General features: G+C 57.7%; 1 protein-coding gene across 4 annotated transcripts; it reads right to left on the minus strand.

The window, feature by feature from the left end:
• Positions 1-801: 801 nt before the first annotated feature.
• NANOS3 (nanos C2HC-type zinc finger 3) lies at positions 802-12,261 on the minus strand. Of its 4 annotated transcripts, none has more exons than XR_009737344.1 (2): positions 2,708-2,948; positions 802-1,137 (listed from the first exon to the last, which is right to left on the minus strand). XR_009737344.1 is itself a non-coding variant. In XM_061421916.1 (2 exons), the coding sequence occupies exons 1-2, from the start codon at positions 11,713-11,715 to the stop codon at positions 1,047-1,049; spliced, it is 804 nt and encodes a 267-aa protein (XP_061277900.1). In that variant the 5' UTR covers positions 11,716-12,261; the 3' UTR covers positions 802-1,046. The 4 variants fall into 4 exon arrangements, 3 of the variants coding, with proteins under 3 accessions (XP_061277900.1, XP_061277902.1, XP_061277901.1); XM_061421916.1 differs by lacking the exon at positions 2,708-2,948 and adding an exon at positions 11,003-12,261; XM_061421918.1 differs by lacking the exon at positions 2,708-2,948 and adding an exon at positions 2,977-10,297.
• Between the last annotated feature and the right edge of the window lie 4,622 nt (positions 12,262-16,883).

Raw genomic sequence — 16,883 nt, forward strand, 5'->3', positions numbered from 1 at the left:
TGGGGGTGGAGACCAGGCTCAGGCCAGCCCTCAGACTGGAGAAGGAATGTGGACTGGCACTTCTTACCTGCTGCCCCATCAAGGCTGGTGGAACAAGATCTGGGGGTGGAGACATGGGGTGGGGATCCCCCCAAGCCAAGCCCCCCAGGAGAACCAGATCACACTACCAGGGTGGGGATGGACCTCTGTCCCCTCCCACTCCTGAAGAAGTACAGCCTCCACAGTGCCCCTTGCCCAAGCTGTTGTCTGGCACAACTGACCAGGACATATTCCCATTCCTTATGGCCCCCAACCCTCACCCTGCCCCAACCCAGAAGTCCTTCCCTTGTTCTGAAGGGCCTGGCATGTGACTCTGGCCCCCAGTTTCTGGGGCATCGATGGTAACCTAAACATTCACTGAGGGCTTCTGAGGTGAGGACAACGATGGGGGAACCTCTAATTGTTTCTCCATTGCCCCCTCAAATCAGGCCCCCGCCTCCAGTGTGCTGGATCTACCCATCTGACGTGTCAATATGCAAGAGGTGGCCAGAAAAGTCTGCAAACACAAAAGTCACAGAAACAAGATTCATGGCACTAACTCCACTGCAAATGTCTGCTCAGAAGTGCCGGGCTGGGGCGACCCCCCAGCTGCCATTTCTCGGCCCAAAGCACCTCACCCCAGCGCCCCAGGGCGAAAAGAAATCCAAATAGCAGTTGAGGAAACCGGAGATCAGAGTAACATGTGGAGGCTGAGGGACGCGACAGCCCCAGCGGCGCAGTTCACGATGCCTTGTCCCAAGACCGGGCTTCGTATGACGCTGATCCATTCATAAACATTTATTGAGCGCTGACTGGTTGCCCAGCGTTGGGGAAGAAGGGCAGGGGTGCCTGAGGACCACCCCCTTCAGTGACGGGGGCGGGCGCGCTTTGGGCGGTGGTCCCAGACCCGGCTCCTTTGCCAAGCCCCCAGGCTGGAGGCACCGTCTGGGGGGCGGATCCTCGGAGGGTGGGTCTTCCCTGAAACCCAGCCTCCACTGAGCCTGGGTCCCCATCCCCAGGTGAAGGCGTCATCCTGCCCACGCCAGTCTCCTTAGGCAGAAGTTGAGGGGCAGCAGGAAGAGGGAGGAGTTCCAGAAGACTTCCTGGCACCTTTGGAACCTAGATTTTAAAAGCAGAGTTGGGGGAGGGGAAAAGCATTTAGTAAGGATGATTCGATGATCCGGAAGTTCCGACTCAACCTGCAGAGCTGCCGGGGCTCTGGCTCCACCTGCAGGCTCCTTCCGGACTAGCACCCCTGTGCTATTCGCAGCCCCGGGCAGTCCCAGGTGGGACCCAGAGCCAGACACAAAGCAACGGAAACTCCCAACTCTGTCCTGCCGTACTGCCCCCTCGCGGCCGCAGGGCTCCGGGAACCCCGGATTTGTTACACTCAGAAAGTTTCCTGGGAGGACAGCCTCAGGCAGCCTTTCCGTGCCAATATCGTAGTGAGGGCTCCCTGACCCCACCCCACCCCTGAGTCAAGTTTTCCTGTTCCCTCGGGCTTAAGGGGAAAAAAGAAGATTCTGAGACCATCGTCTCTGTGTCGCTTCCGCTTCCTCCCTCTCCCAGTTGGACCTTGTCAGACCTCACAGGAATACTATCCTCTCCCGCAGGCAGTCTCACAACCCTTCTAACGTGTTCCCCGCACAGCCGCCGGGATGGGAAGGGGTCCTCCCTTCTGGTGACTTTCCGAGGGGCCCCCAGTCTGAGAGAGGCAGTAATGGGGTACCGCCCCGTCAAACCGGTCCCTCTGCTGGCTGACTTCCCCAAAGTTGCTAAAACGGATTTCTCTTATAAACCTGCAGAAGCGGAGGTGTTTCGAGTCTGTAATAGTAACTGCTGATACGTAAGCCTAGCTTACTCAAAGCCTGCCGGCTACGGAGGTCAAGGGGATCTAGTTAGAAGTACAGATGCTCTGGCCTCACTCAGGCCTGCAAAACTGGACTCCGAATTTGATGAGCAAGATGGAGGGAACCCTCTGTGGCTGTGCAGACCTTAGGGAGCCTCCAGCCACCCTCCCGGGGGGTGACCCACACACAGCAAACTCATGGTTCTTTCCCTCCAAACTGATGCCAACTCGAACACCTCTGCCTGGAGGACCAACTTCTTCCAACCCCCTCAAATCCACCCCCACAGCCCAACGGTCTAACACACGCACAGTCTAACACACCCTTAATACACAGACCTACTCGTGTCCCCTTCTCAGCTCCCTAGTACTCAAGTCCAAACTCTTCAAGGCGATCAGCAAGCAGCCTTTCCCGAAATTTCTGACACCTTCCCCTCCATCCTTCATGCACGCATACTCCCATCCCAGACGCACGGAATTTAACCAAGTTCCCTAGTGAGCCCCAGTGCCCAGACCCCCTTCAGCATTTCACCAAACTGAATGAGGTTTCCAGGAGTCACTTCCTCCAGGAAGCCCTCCTGGACCGCTTTGTCTAGCTTGAGTGCTCCCTTTAGACTCCCCCGTTTCTGTTATAACTGTCACTGTCCCATCTACCACTGAAGGCCAAGCCCAGCCCAGTGCTTGGCACAGGACAAGCCTCACAAACCACCTGGCAAATGAGTGGACAAGTGAGGCTGTTTCCCTCTGGTCACGTGGCACCTGCATTCCGCACAAGATTGCAGCCCCTGCTGTACCTGTTGCCAGACCCCATCACTAGTCCCCACGGCCTCCCTGCTAGCTCACCCTGCGCCTGAAAACAATGTTCCCTCTGTGGGCCCAGAGAAGGAGAGTGTCTTGCCCAAGGTCACACAGGGAACCCCAGCCCCAGCTTACCCACTAGGGCAACAGTTCTAGAACACGGTTCTAAGCCTTCTATTGTGTATGGATTCTCTCCCCCACCCAACCCTCTGAAGTGGGTCAGCCCAGGGGTTAACCCACTTCTCAGAGGCTCTAAGTCAGCCCAGGGCAGACCCCCCTCTGCAGCGAGTCCCCCCAGCCACCTGCACAGGCACCTCCTCCTCGGCGCGGTCCGTGTCCAGGGTCCTGCGTCCTCGCCTTGTCCGAGCGGACCAGCTTCTTGCCGGCCGAGTTCCGGGTGGTGTAGCTGTAGACGGAGGTGTAGCCCTGGCCGGTGAGCGGGCAGAAGCGGCGGGTGTGGGCGCGCTCGCGGGTGGCCCCGCACTGGGGGCACACATAGTCGCGGAGGATGGGGCATAGCACCCGGCCCGCTTCATCCTTGAGCACGTGGGACTGGTAGATGGCCCGGGACTCGCCGTTGTGTTTGCAGAAAGAACACAGGCGCTCGGGAGCTGGTGAGGATTCAGGGCTGGGTCGCTGACCCCCCGGTTCGGGCACTGCTTCTGGCTGGCGATCCAGCCTGGTCTCCGGCTCCTCTTCTTCACGCTGAGCCCCAACCAGGCGTGCCAAACCCAAGTAGTCTGTCCACAGGTTGAAGGTCCCCATGGCTGGGCCCCGTGTGCCAGGTGGAGGGGCAGAAGACAGGAGAAACCCAGCCGCCCCCAAGCTGGTCTCTCTACTTCTGCCTAATCTCCCTTCCCTTCCCCTCTCTGGAGCTGAGGAGTCTGGGCTGTCAGTTCCCTCCTTATACTCCAAGGGGGTGTGAAGAGGGAGGAGCAGGCTGTAGGAGGTTCCCTATTGCCACAGGGGGCTTGCTGCAGCTCCCCCCAGAAATGCACCTGCCACGGGGCTGCATGGCCTCTGGGTAGGCTAAGGGTGAGGGGGCGTGACAAGACCCAGGCTGCAGGGGGTACCAGCAATAAGCAGCCACACACCCCACCCAGAGGGCACTGAGAGGGCTGCCCTTGTCTACTCCTCCAGAAGAACCAGAGTGATGCAGGTGGGGGCATTGGAAGCCCCACCCCAAAGACTAGCAGTGCTGTAGTCAGTAACTTAGTAACTTCTTTCTTCCTTCTCCAGGACTGGGGGAGGGGGGAGGGGGAGCCACTGACCTTCCAGCTGACTTTGGAAGGAGGATGGGCCTGTCTTATGGTGGGGGGGGGGGGGACAAGGACCAAGGCCCCTACCTCTGGTCACCCTCAGGGAGCTTTCACACCCCTTGTCAGTGGAACCTCCTTTTAGCTGATGAACAAACGGGTTTGAAGTCACCTGCCCTGGGGTTATTCACGAAGGCAAACAAAGCCTGCCTCCCCCACCAGTTACAGGAGCCTTAGGTGTTGTGGAGTCAGTCTCTCCAGGTCCTGGGGTGGAAAAGGGTTTGAGACTGAGGATTATGGGGAAGAGAGCACAGGCACAGGTGGGGCTAACGGGGCAGAGGGGAGACCCCTAGATTGGCCAGGACCTTGATTGCCCTCTCAAATGAGACCTGCGCTCCATCTCAGGAGGATGCGGTGTGCCCCCGAGTCACCCAGGTGGGACACAGACTGGCAGGTGATCAACGGGCATCAGGTGCTAGGTGGGCAACTGAAGGTAAAGGAGGGGTCTGCAGGTACCAGGTAAGAAGGGTGAGAAAGCAGGGCCCGAGACTGGAACTCAGAGAAGAGGTGACGTGCCGCCTACACACCTCATTCATTCATTCATTCAAGAAAGCTTCACTGAGCCGTCTGGAAGCAGGGCCCCCTAATCCCTTTCAGAAAGGTTTTTCAGCTGCCCAGTCCTAAACTTGTAATTCCTGTCCACAGCCCTCCAGGATTGATGCCCCCAAATCTAGCCTGTGTCTTTAAGTACCCCAGACACCAGCCCTCCTCGAGGGGTGAAAGGCCAGGGTCAGGGTCAGGTTCTGGCTGAGCAGTTTTGGGGGGCGGGAGCGGGGGAGTCCAGGATTGTGTCTGGCCCAGCCACAGTGACATTCATCCCTCGGTGGGTCTGGTCTCTGTCACAACCCACCGACAACAATGAATGTTGATTGTGACCTTCGCTGTGGCCTAAGGGAGGGGATGTGTTCGGGATCCCCTGCCCCTGCCCCAGATCTGAAAGTTGGGGGTCGTGATGGGTGGGTGGGTGGACGGCAGTTCCAGGCCTCGGGGTCCACTCAACGGTCGATGGTTTGCCTGAGCTGCCCAAACTCACCGACAGGTTGAATGTTCCCCCAAACCCTTGGCAACTCCTTGGGGGGCAGGGAGTGGAGGCTGGCGGGGGGGGGGGGGTCAAGGAACCGGGTAGGGTGAGGGAGGGGAAGGGAATGAGAGACTTAGAGAATCTATTAACTCAGGGAACAGATAGCAGGAAGGAGCCAACTCTGCTCCAGGACAGGGAAAAAGGAGATAAATCTAAGTAATAATATCAGCAGATACTTCTGTCACCTTTGCTATGCAAATATAGCAGCAGCGGGCGCTGGGCTTCTAACCCATTTAGTCAAAGCATTCTCAAAAGGGCCCTCAAAGGTGCATATTTCTTCCAATTATCAGTTTGGGAGACAGGCCAGAACAGAGGGCACCCTTAGCTAGAGGCAGAGGAGGGATTCCGAGAGGCCCCAAGAGGTCTGGAGGCCAAGTGGTTCTGGCCCCGGGGGCATGGATGCAACGGAGAGATAAACAAGTCATTTTAATACAATGTAATACCTAAGTGAGCTTCACCGTGTTCCGGACACAATGGTTTATGAATCACAACAACCCAAGGTGGTTGGGGGGAGGGTTGTCTGAGTCTGCACTTTGCAAATTCGAGCCCCGAGGTGGGGCCGCTGCCTAGCCCGCCTTGTGGGTCCACCTGCTGGTTGGACAAGGGCGAAGCTAGAGGATCGCAGAGGGTCCCGGGCTTCCAAACTCGGGCCCTTGTCGGATCAGACGGGGGCCCAAGCGCATAACTACACGAGGCTTACCCCGTTAATGCTCTTCCCCATTTCTTCACCCTCAAACCCGGTCCCCAGTCCCTCCCTCCAGGGGCGGCTGTGGAGTTAGCCGCCCTCCCCCTCGGGTGCCCCCACGCACAGTCTCAGAGAAGGCTGCTCCCCACCTCCCTGGGTCTGGGAGGTCTGGGACCCCCTCCCCCCAAGAGAATGGCCTAGACTTCAAATTTCCAGTCCCCTTCCATTTCACTGACGGCAATATCGAGCCCCAAAGGATAAACCGCTTGCCGTAACACTTAAGGCAAATCAGATCCCCTAGGTGTGCTGATCTTGAGTGAACCCAAAAATGACCTTCCGCGGAGGCGGCCAGAGGAAGCACGGCGCTCGGAGCCCCACCCTCGAAATCCCCACCTAGAGCCAGCCTCCAGAGACCTGCCCCTCGCAAGCCACCGACTCCAGTCCGACCCCTCAAGGCCCGCCCCCTCGAAGCCCACCCACAAATTGCACATCCCTAGGACCCTCCCTCTAGAGCCCGCCCAGATAGACTCCCATGTAGCCCGCCCCCAAACTCAATCTCCATAAAACACGCCTTCTAAGCCGGTCCTCCAAGAGCCCACCCAGCTCCTCTAAGGCCCGCCCCGGGGCCTCGCTCTCTGAGCTCACCTCCGCTGGCCTCCCATCTACAGCTGTCTCCGGGAGCCCCCGCTAGGGCCTCTCAAATCCTCCTGCCCAGACCCCCAGAGACCTCGTCCCTACGCGTCCCCAAGGTCGTTCCCAGGGATCTCAACTCCGCGAAGGTCCGCCGGGGACCCCCTCGGAGCCCGACTCCCGTAAGACCCGCCCCTCCCCGCCCCGGATTGCGTTCCCCAGAGCCCGCCCTCTCGCCCACCCGGGACCAGTCCGGTTCCCACCCCTGTCTGGAGCTCCGCGCGGAGACTCCTCTCCCAAGGACCATCCACCCGCCCTGCAGAGCCCTCCCCCATTCAGGCACAGGGTATCCAGGCCTTTCTTAGGGCGCGTGTTGGGAGAGGCGATCACCTGCAGGGAGGACAGCGGTCCTAACAAGCAGAATGCTGGGAGAGGAGGGTAGGTTAGGAGGGCAGGGGTATTAACAACAATGACAGTAATTCTAATAATGATGCTTTACATAATCACCCTGTTATTAGGATACACTGAGGAAGGTGAGGTTTTATCAATGAGGAAGGTGAGGTTCTGAGAGTTTGGACCAGAACTCTCTCAGCGGTTCTTAACAACCAAGAGGTTAGAATGCCAGGTCATGGAGAGGCACCGTGGCCACAGTGCGCTGGGGGTGGGAGAGGGGTCTTCCGGGGACCACTGCTCCTTTCCCTGAGGGCTTTAACTTTGACCTACCTCAGGTAGGTCCTAGTAAGGGGTCTCCCCAACTCAGGAAGGCAGGGCTGGGGCCAAAGGATGGGCCTTGGGATCAAAGAGAGGTGCCCCAGGCCCGCAGGCCCCAGCACCCCCCTATGGGGGAAGGGCTGTCCGGACATAACCTGGGGTCTGACTCTCTCCCTTTGTCTGTCGTGGTGGGTATAGGCTTCCCACCCTGCTGTGTGTTTGGGTCCTCCTGTCTGGGTCTGACTGTGCCCCTCAAAGGCTGGTATCAGTCTGGGTCCCCAGCCTTGCTGTGTGCGCCCCTCCCTGGCTGTCTGGGGTCATCCGTGTCTGGCCCTTGCCACCTGATCTCCCCTATATCCGTCCGCCTGTTCCCTCCATGTCTGGAGCTGCCCTTTGATGAAAGGCGGCCTTGGATCTGTCTCCCTTCTCTCTGTCTGCACCTGGGGCCCTTCAGCAGGTGGCTGAGTGTTTCTCCCGCCAAGTGTCCTGAGGCCTCCGGGGATGAAGGGGCCTCCAGTCTGACTTTGAAGCCCAGCAGGGTGGGAGGCAGGGAGCTGTCTCCTCCCACCCCCAATCTGGGGCCCTGCCTCTTTCTCCTCCTTATCCCTGGGACCCCACACTACAGCTGGGAGGGCCTGTCTGGGCTGGGAATGACTGGGTGGGGGGCAGCCTTTCCGCAGCCAGGCTGACCCAGAGCCTATCCCCACCCCCACCCTCATCCTAAGCTCAGGAAGGCAGAGCAGCTGGCATGGGGTCTGGGGGTCAGGGGTCAGAGGTGAGAGGTTCCAGTGAAGCCAGATGGTCAGGCAATGGGTGGAGGCAGCTCTGCTGTCAAGTTGAAGAACAAGGTGCTGGTGTGGAGGTGGGAGTGGGGAGGAGCACGAGGTTCGAGATGCAGGGCTTCCGGGGTATCTAGTGGCTTGTGTGCCCCTCCTGTGTCCCAATGTGCATATGTCCCTGTGTCTGTGCCCTTGTGTGTGTGTGCACAGGACCTGGCGGCGGGGAACACGCGGAGGAGGAGGTACTCAGGGCCTGGCAGACAAAGAGCCCATTATGGAATGTGCAGTGGCAGTGTACACAGGAGTCCCCATGTGGGGTCTCATTGATGGCCCAGGCTGTCTAGACTGGCAGGCAGCAGGCCCCTCATTTCCATGATACCTACATGGCCTCTCAGGTTGCCACCCCGCCCTCCCCAGGCTTCCTCTCCACTTGCTGGCTGCTCAGGCTTTTGACTCCACGTCCTCAGACAAGGGGCTTGTCTGTCCTGCTCAGGACCCTGAGGGCAGCCAGTTCAGCCAGGAACCTGAGTTTCCTTCTCAAGCCCACCAGATGTGGGGCCAGGGCTGGGGGAGGCGAGAAGCCTCCCTGGAGTTGGGGTTGGGGGCCGTGGAGGGGCCTGGGAGAGGCTGATGAGAAATTCAGACACTTCTACCAAGGCTTGTAGCGCAGAGTGACCATAGGTCTGGGTCAGGATGGGCCCCATCTGCAAAAATGTAGGCAGCAACTGCCTATGGGCCTGTTACTTGGAGGCTGTGATGGGCTTGAGGGTCCAAAAGCTACTTTGGTGGGCTATTTTAGGGGGTTTGTGGGTGTCCGTTAGTTAAGGTAGGCATGTGCCATAATGGGTGGCTGGCTGTCTCTACACCAGTTGTCTGTGTTGGCACTCCCATGGGCTTCTGTTTGTGTGTGGATGTCAGTGTGACTGTGGGTATGTGTCAGGCTAATTGTGGGTAATTGCAGGTCCATGTGTGAGCCGGTGTACATGGGTGTCTGGTGTCTGTCAATGTCACTGTGGGTGACTGTGGTCTGTCATCTGATGATGGTGCCCCCCTGACCCCTCCTCACTAAAAATTCAGCTCCAGGAGGATAGGGATCTTCATCTCTTATAACCTCAGGAGAGAACAGTCCCTGGTACCTAACAGATGCTCAGTAAACAAGGGCTGGATTTGTGGGCATTCAGGTGACTGTGGATTTCTACATGTCTCTATGTCCTTTTCCTGTATGTCATTTTCACTGCAAATGTGTTACTGTGTCTGTAGATCAGTGTTTTGTTTTGTTTTTTTGCTGCACTGGATCTTAGTTGTGACATGTGGGATTTTCAGTCTTTGTTGCAGCATGCGGGATCTTTCATTTTAGCGTGTGGGATCTATTTCCCTGACCAGGGATTGAACCCAGGTCCCCCTGCATTGGGAGCATGGATTCTTAGCCGCGGGAGCACCAGGGAAGTCCCAGGGGTGTCTAAGGGTATAATCAAGTGTCAGGGCGGGTGACTATGGGTGTTGGTACTATTGGACTGTTCATATCTGTCTGTGGGTGACAGTGATGTAATGGTTGTCTGGGAGGGTCAGTTTAACTGTATGTGTGTAGATTAAGATTACTATAACCTGATGTCAAAATCTCAATCATCTGTGCAGGCCTTTACCGTCTGTGTGTGTGTGTGTCAGTTTGCCTGGGTGACTGGGTGTGTCCTTGCCTGGGCAGGCACACAGAGATCTATGTGTGCATGTCCAAGTTCTTGAGAATAATGGTGTCCATGTGTCCCTGTGTTGGGACATTTACCTAGCTTCGGTTGTCAGATTACTCTGATGACTGTGGGCACCTGTGGGTGCCCATGGGACAGTGAGCATAGAAGTGTCTGTGTGTGCAACAGAAAACTATGTGTGTGTGTCAGTGTTATGTGCAAGGATATGTCTACCCCGGTTGGTGGCAGCTTCGTTTCTCTGTGGCAATGTTTTCCCAGGTGTCAGCCCTGGGTGTTCTTGTCATTGTGGGTGATGTGTGCCCACGTGGCAGTGTTATGATGGGTGACTGTGTGTGTACATCAGCGTTCTGGCAGGTGATGTGAATAACAATGGGGATGATTTATGCGGGAGTATAGAGTGTAGATTTGGGGTCTTCATCTAATTGTGACTCTGTAAGTGTATCTGTGAGCAGTCCAGGGAGGTGGAGAATCGGTGGGAAAGGAGATGGGGGAACTGAAATGTAGTGGGATGCAGGGTGTATCTCAGATCCCATCAGCCAATAAGGGGTCTTCTCCGTCCCCTCCCCCCGCCCCCAATGCATGTCCTCCAGGGTGAGGTCCCTGTGAAAGGCGCCTTGTCGCTTTAAAAGGGTTCCCCAGTAGTGGGATTCCCGGCCAATTTTTCCTTTTTACGGCCTCTTTTTGAGGGCGTGTTCCTGTTAGCAAACCTTGGCCCGGGTAAATACTCTGCATCCGGCGGTAATGACAAGCGGGGGCAGCGGCGGGGGGCTGGCTGCGGAGGGCCCCGGGGCTCCGGCAGGCGGCGCCGCTGTCGCCCCTGGCCCGCCGCCGCAGCCAGGCCCGAGCGGGAAGCCCCCGCCGGGATCCGTCTCCGCAGGGCCCGCACAGGCCTGCACGCCCGTGAACTTGGCCGGGAGCGCCTACTCGAACGCGCGCGCCGGCTCAGAGCCTCTCCCGGTCCGGGATATCCGAGGCCCCCATCCGCCCTGCTCCCCCAAGAACAAAGCTGGCCGCCGCCCGGCTCCAGGGCCTCCTACGGTCAGGTGTCAGGAGGCCCGGCACCCATGCCCCTCCGACCCTCAGCCTGCGTCCCCTCCCCACAGGGGCATCTCGGCCCGCCCTCCCCCCGGCGGCCCCCAGCTGGCCTGGGACTTCTGGGTCTGTCCCCTCTGGAGTGGGGGTCTGGTCCTCCGGGGGCCCCTCTCGGGGAAAGCGAGACACAGAGAAGCCGCCAGGGCCTCCCCGCCCCCCTTCCCCAGCCGCCGCAACAATGGAGGGCCGGGCTGCAGAGGCCGGGGCGCCCGCCCCCCGGCCGCGAGCAGGTGCGCGAGGGGGCTGCGGCGGGTCCCGCTGCCGCCCCGCCCCGCCGCGCCCCCTCCCCGCGGGCGGCCCCCGCCCCGCTCGCGCCCCGGGCCCGCCCGGCGCCCGCGCTCACCTCGTTTTGGGGCCGCCGCCTTGTTTCCCCCTCTTCTGTCCAAAACCCGCCCGGAAAAGCCCCCCGAGCCGCGAGGCGCCGGCACGGGAAATTGCATTTTGGCGGCTCCGGGGCTGGGCGGGGGCTCCCCAGGCCGCGGGCAGGGGGAGGGGACCGCGGGGCTCCGGCGCCGGCTCGAACCCGCGGCCGCCGCCTCCCACCCGCCCGCCCGCCTGTCTGTCTCGGTGACGTGCCCGCGCTCCCCGCCGCCACCGCCCCCTCCCACCTCCCAGCTCCTGCCGGGCGGTGGGTCCAGCCGCGGCCGTGTGTGCCCCGAGGCCTCCCGCCAGGCGCACCAGGATGCAAGCGGGGATGCCCACGGGACTCCAGGACGCAGCTCCCGGCCTCCGCGCAGGGGACACGGGGACACGGGGGCGCGAGCGGGCACACGCTGGAGCCCAGATGCACGCAGACCTCAAAGGCGCACGGGGAGCAGACGCGCACAAAGGCACGCGGACCACAAACACAGGGAAGGGTGTGCGAGGGACTTCCAGACACAAACCCAGCCGAGGGAATGGTAGGACACGGGGCACCCGCCACACAACCTTGTTCATAAAACCCACTACACACGTAGGGGCACCTGGGGCCACACAGACACATGCAAGATACAGACACGCACCACATCCAGCGACAAGAAGAATGTCTTCAGAACTGAAACAGAGTACACAGAGCATCCCAGGGGCATACACAGAAAATCCTGGCACAGAAACAGACAGACTCGCAGGAATGGCCCCAAAACACGTACACACACGCCCAGGGTCTCACACAAGGTACACAGACATACCGGTGTAAACATAGAACCAGCACACCTCCCCACTCATCAAGTGCACAGCCATGGGAACACCCTGACACACAACAGTTCAGCACACGTGGATGGATACACAGACACAACACGCGGTTATATACACAGAACAGAAATACACCCATAAGACATGTCAGGTACACAATCTCAGGGGTACACACAGACACACAAAGTCCCCCCTTCCCCCGGCAGGTCCTAGGGTTACAGGGTCCACGTGTGCGTGCTAAGTCGCTTCAGTCGTGTGTGACTGAAGCGTGACCCTATGGACCATAGCCTGCCAGTCTCCACCGTCCTTGGGATTCTCCAGGCAAGAGTACTGGAGTGGGTTGCCATGCTCTCCTCCAGAGGATCTTCCCAACCATGGGATCACACCTGCAGCTCTTTTATCTCTGCGTTGGCAGGCGAGTTCTTTACCACTAGTGCCACCCGGGAAGCCCAAAGGGTCCATAAAGACACACAAGATACAGGGATGCTTGGGGCCATGTGTACCTGGGACCATCCAGTGTAAATACACAGACAGGCCAGGTACAGAGATCACATACAGGAGATGGACTCAGAAGTTGTGCATGGGGTGGGGCTCCCCTGATCCCCCCGAGATGCTTACACGGAGCCCCCGTGGTCACACACACACACACCAGGTACGTGGCACACACAGCAGCAACAGTACACCGCTGGAGGATTCCTCCAGGAATTTGCACAGGTCCTCCCCTTATACTTCCCATCAATACACACAATGCTGGCCTGCCGTGGCCACCTCGACTGGCAGAAAGAAGTCACCTCAGGGGAGTCTGTGGTGCCCGCTGAACTTCATGGCCCAGGACTGAGCTGACCAATTTCTCATTTTGTGTATTTCTTCCCTGCTCCAGTCTAAGCCGGGGTAAAGGAAACCTTCGAGCCCCTCACCTCCCCAAAACCCAGGCCTTAACCCTTTTGGGATCAGGGCCCTGCTCCACCAGGCAACAGCCCTCCCCTTCATCCCCCTCAATGTCCTGCCTCAGTTTCTCCTTGATAAGTCTCCTTTTCCCACACCTTCCTTCTTTCCTCAGGTCTCAGCCCAGAAAGCCAAGCTCCAGCAGGCCCAGGAGGGTGGATATTCCCTTGGGAGTCCCCCAGAGGCCTTTGGGGTTCAGCCCTACTCTGTACCTGACTTCCCTGCAAATAGAGGCTAATTCCTTGGAGGAGAAGGAAGAGGATGTGAGTAAACAGTAATTGGGCCTCAGCAGTTGGAGACAGCTTTGTGGATGTCCCTTATGCACCCTCCCCATTCTAACTGAAAAAGATTGCATTGAAATGATGTCTTCATTCAATCCCAGCTATCGCAGACTCTTCCCAGCAAGCCAATGAAGCGCATATTGTGATTTTTACATACAGGCAACTGAGGACCAGAAAGGGACTGCTGTTTGCCCAGTAAGGCACAGCCATAGGCTGCAGAGCTGGGATTCTGTGCAAGGTCTTTCCCCATCTCCCAGGATCCTTTTGAAGAAGCACTCAGGCCCGCTAAACTTCCCACAGCCAGCAGCAGGGGGCAGCAGACTCCAGAGCCCTCGGGCTGCCGGAGTGCGCTGGCTCTCAATTCCCTCTTCCTCCTAGCCGCTGAGGACTCTGCATAGACAACCTCCCGCCCCCCCCCCGCCCCGCCGCACGTGGTCCCTCTTAAGGTCTAGCTCTGCTCCTTCTTGCTGCAACACAAGCTGGGTGGGCAGCCTCAGCATTCCTGAGCTGGGTCAGATCAGGAGAGAGGACTCCTGGATCCTGGCCCAGTGGTTAGTCCCACCCCCTACCCCAAAGTCCTCTGAATATCCCTCGGAGCCCATTGCAGGATGGGAGGGGCAGAGAGGGAAGCCCCAGTGCCCAAGCTGCCTGGTTCCTTCTGGCGTGGGAACTGCCTGCCCCACCCCAGACCCTAGTTCTGGGGCCCCTGCCAGTGCTGACTCATAGGGGACCCACGGCTGTGACTCAGCCAGCGGTCCTTCCTGAACCTCTCCCTGAGAGATTTTCCACCCCATATCACCTCCTGTCCCCTGGGGGGGTCGCCTTAGGGACCCAGATGTAGCCCTGGTGGGTGTGTCAACCAGAAGGGTCTTCTCAACTCCCATCAGTCCCCGAGCCCCAGTCCCCAAGGACCCCCCTGCAAGGTTGTGGCCATGACTGGGTGTGCCGGGCTGTGGGGGTCTTGGGCGGTGTCCGTATGTGCCCAAATGTGTGCCTAGGCAAGGCTCAGGCTGTGAACACACCTTCCTCCACATCCCACTGGAGTCCGGGCAGCGACTCTCCAAGTCCATGTGAGGCCTGGGCTGGGAGCTAGTTCACTCAACCACAAACCAGCTTCTCCAGCCATGTTCCCTGTCTCCGGAAATGGCAGCTCCATTCTTCCAGCTGCTTCAGCCAAAACCCTTCTTAACAAATGCAATCCATTAACAAGTTCAGTTACTGTCTCTTCTAAAGGCATCCTCCCCTCTCCAGAGTTCCCACCCAGGGCCACCCCACCGTAATCTCTCCCCTGGACCTACGCAGTTGCCACCTCCTTCTCCGTGTGCTCCAACCTCACACAGTCTGTTCTACCATGGCCCAACAGCACCAGTGAATGCCTTAGTCCCTTCCCTGCTCAAAACTTTCCATGGTTCCCATTTCATTCATACCAAAAGCCCAAGTCCTCCCCACAGCCCTGCACACTATATCTATCTTGTCCCCTCCCTGCCTCACCTCCTTTCCTCCTTCCCTCATTCCCTCTGCGCCAGCCACATGGGCCTCCTCACTGTTCCACAAACACACAGGGTATTGTCCGGCCTCAGGACCTTTGCACTGGCCATTCCCTCTGCTCAGGACTCTCTTCCCCCAGGTACCCACAAGGCTGCCTCCCTCACTTCCTTCAAGTCTCTACTTAAATATCATGTCCTCAGTGAGACCTTCCCAGATGCCCCTCGTTAAAATCCCACCCCCTTGCTTTAGCTTGTTCTTTTTTTCATAACTCTATTTTTTTTTATTTTTTGGTTGCGCTGTGTCTTCTTTGCTATGCGCAGGCTTTCACTAGATGCGGCAAGCAGGGGCTACTCTTTGTGGTGGGTGGTGTGCAGGCCTCTCATTGCAGTGGCTTCTCTTGTTGCAGAGCACAGGCTCCGGTAGTTGCAGCACGTGGTCTCAAGGGCTACTGGAGCTCAGGCTCATTAGTTGTGGCACATGGGCTTAGTTGCCCCATAGCATGTGGCATCTTCCCAGGATCAAAGCCATGTCTCTTGCATTGCAAGGCGGATTCTTAGCCACTGTACTACCAGGGAAGTCCACCCTATCACCTTTGAACATTATATGTTGGAGCACCGAGAGCAGAGTCTCAGACTGTTGTCTGGACGTATTGATGATCACTACATTTCTGACGTGTTGAAGAACAAAATGACGTGGCACCTGCCTGCCTGCCACTGGCAGGTGAGGCAGTCACGTAGCTAGCCAAGAGTTTCCAGAGCTGAAAGCCAGAAGCATAAGGGAGTACTGGGGAGGCGTGGGGCCAGTCTGGAGGATGAGGTGCAATCAGGGAAGGCTTCTGGAGTGGGTGAGGTCATGCAGGGCCTTGGTGGTCAATGAGGGGTTTGGATATAAGTATAGGGTGGGAAGATTTGGAAAGTTTTATTTGTTTTAATTTAGTTTTTTATGGCTGTGCTGGGTCTTCATTGCTGTGCATGGGCTTTCTGCAGCTGTGGTGAGTGGGGGCTACTCCCCAGTTGCAGTGCTCGAGCTTCTCATCTCAGTGGCTTCTCTTGTTACAGAGCCCAGGCTCTAGGACACGTGGTCTTCAGTGGTTTCGGCACATGGGCTTAGTTGCCCTGCAGCATGTGGAATACTTACTCCCCGATCAGGGACTGAACTCGTGTCCCCTGCATTTGCAGGCAGATTCTTTATCTTTGAATCACCAGGGAAGCCTGGGTTTCTATTTTTAGTTAAATATATTGAGTTATTATTTACACAGAGTAAAATTCTGCCTTTACATGGTTCTTTGAGTTTTGACATATGCATACAAGTTGTGTAACCATTGTCTGAAATCACGATGTAGCAGATTTAGTGGGAGGTGATCAGCAGGTCCACCAGGGCAAGCACACAGCAACCAGGACATGAGTGGAAGCAGAGGGCCAACGAGGAGACCCATGTGGCTGGCTGTCCACCAGCTTGAATTAGGACGGAGGCCCCGGGGAACAGGTGGAAACAGGCAGCTTCAGGAGGCAGACGGGTCTCAGGGGTGGACCAAGTGTGGGGGCCAAGGAACCACGGAGGAAGGATGAGCAGACAGAGTCGGAGACACCTGAGGGCCCCCTCGAGGAGATGATTGGAGAGGAAGGTCGTCAACACGTAGTGACCAAAGCTCTGCCTGGGGAGGAGAGCGTTTGAGAGGCATTTCAAAAGACTGAGGAGGAGCAGGAGGAGGAGAAAGGCCAGCAGGAGAATGTAGTGTCCTGCGGCCAAGGAGGAAGTAGGCAAAGGTAACAGATTCTTTTGTGGGTTTTTTTGCCACACCGTGCGTCATGTGGGATATTAGTGCTCTGACCAGGGATCCAACCCTTGCCCCCTGCGGTGGAAGCATGGAGTCCTGACCCCTGAACTGCAAGGGAGCTCCCCAAAGTTGACAGATTCTGTACAGAGGTCGAGGACAGAGGTGACTGGGAGCATTGGCCTGACTCACCACTTAGTGTGATCAGGCACCCCCTTGAGAAGTAAGGAAGAGAAAGAAACAGGCAACAAGCCCACCACTCTCCAAGAAAAGTGCTGTATACTTTTAAAGCCACGAATGGGCTTCCCTGGTGGTTCAGCAATAAAGAATCCACCTGCCAATGCAGGAGATTTGGGTTTGATCCCTGGGTCAGACCTTGGGAAGATCCTTGGGAAGATCCCCTGGAGGAGGAAATGGCAACCCACTCCAGTACTCTTGAGCCTGGGAAATCCCAATGACAGAAGAGCCTGGTGGGCTACTGTCTATGGGGTTGCAAAGGAGTCAGACACGACTGAGCCACTAAACAATAACAACAGAGCCACAAATGTGACCTGCCACGTGTGTAA

The sequence above is a fragment of the Bos javanicus genome, chromosome 7 (assembly GCF_032452875.1).
Source record: "Bos javanicus breed banteng chromosome 7, ARS-OSU_banteng_1.0, whole genome shotgun sequence".
NCBI classification, from domain to species: domain Eukaryota; kingdom Metazoa; phylum Chordata; class Mammalia; order Artiodactyla; family Bovidae; genus Bos; species Bos javanicus.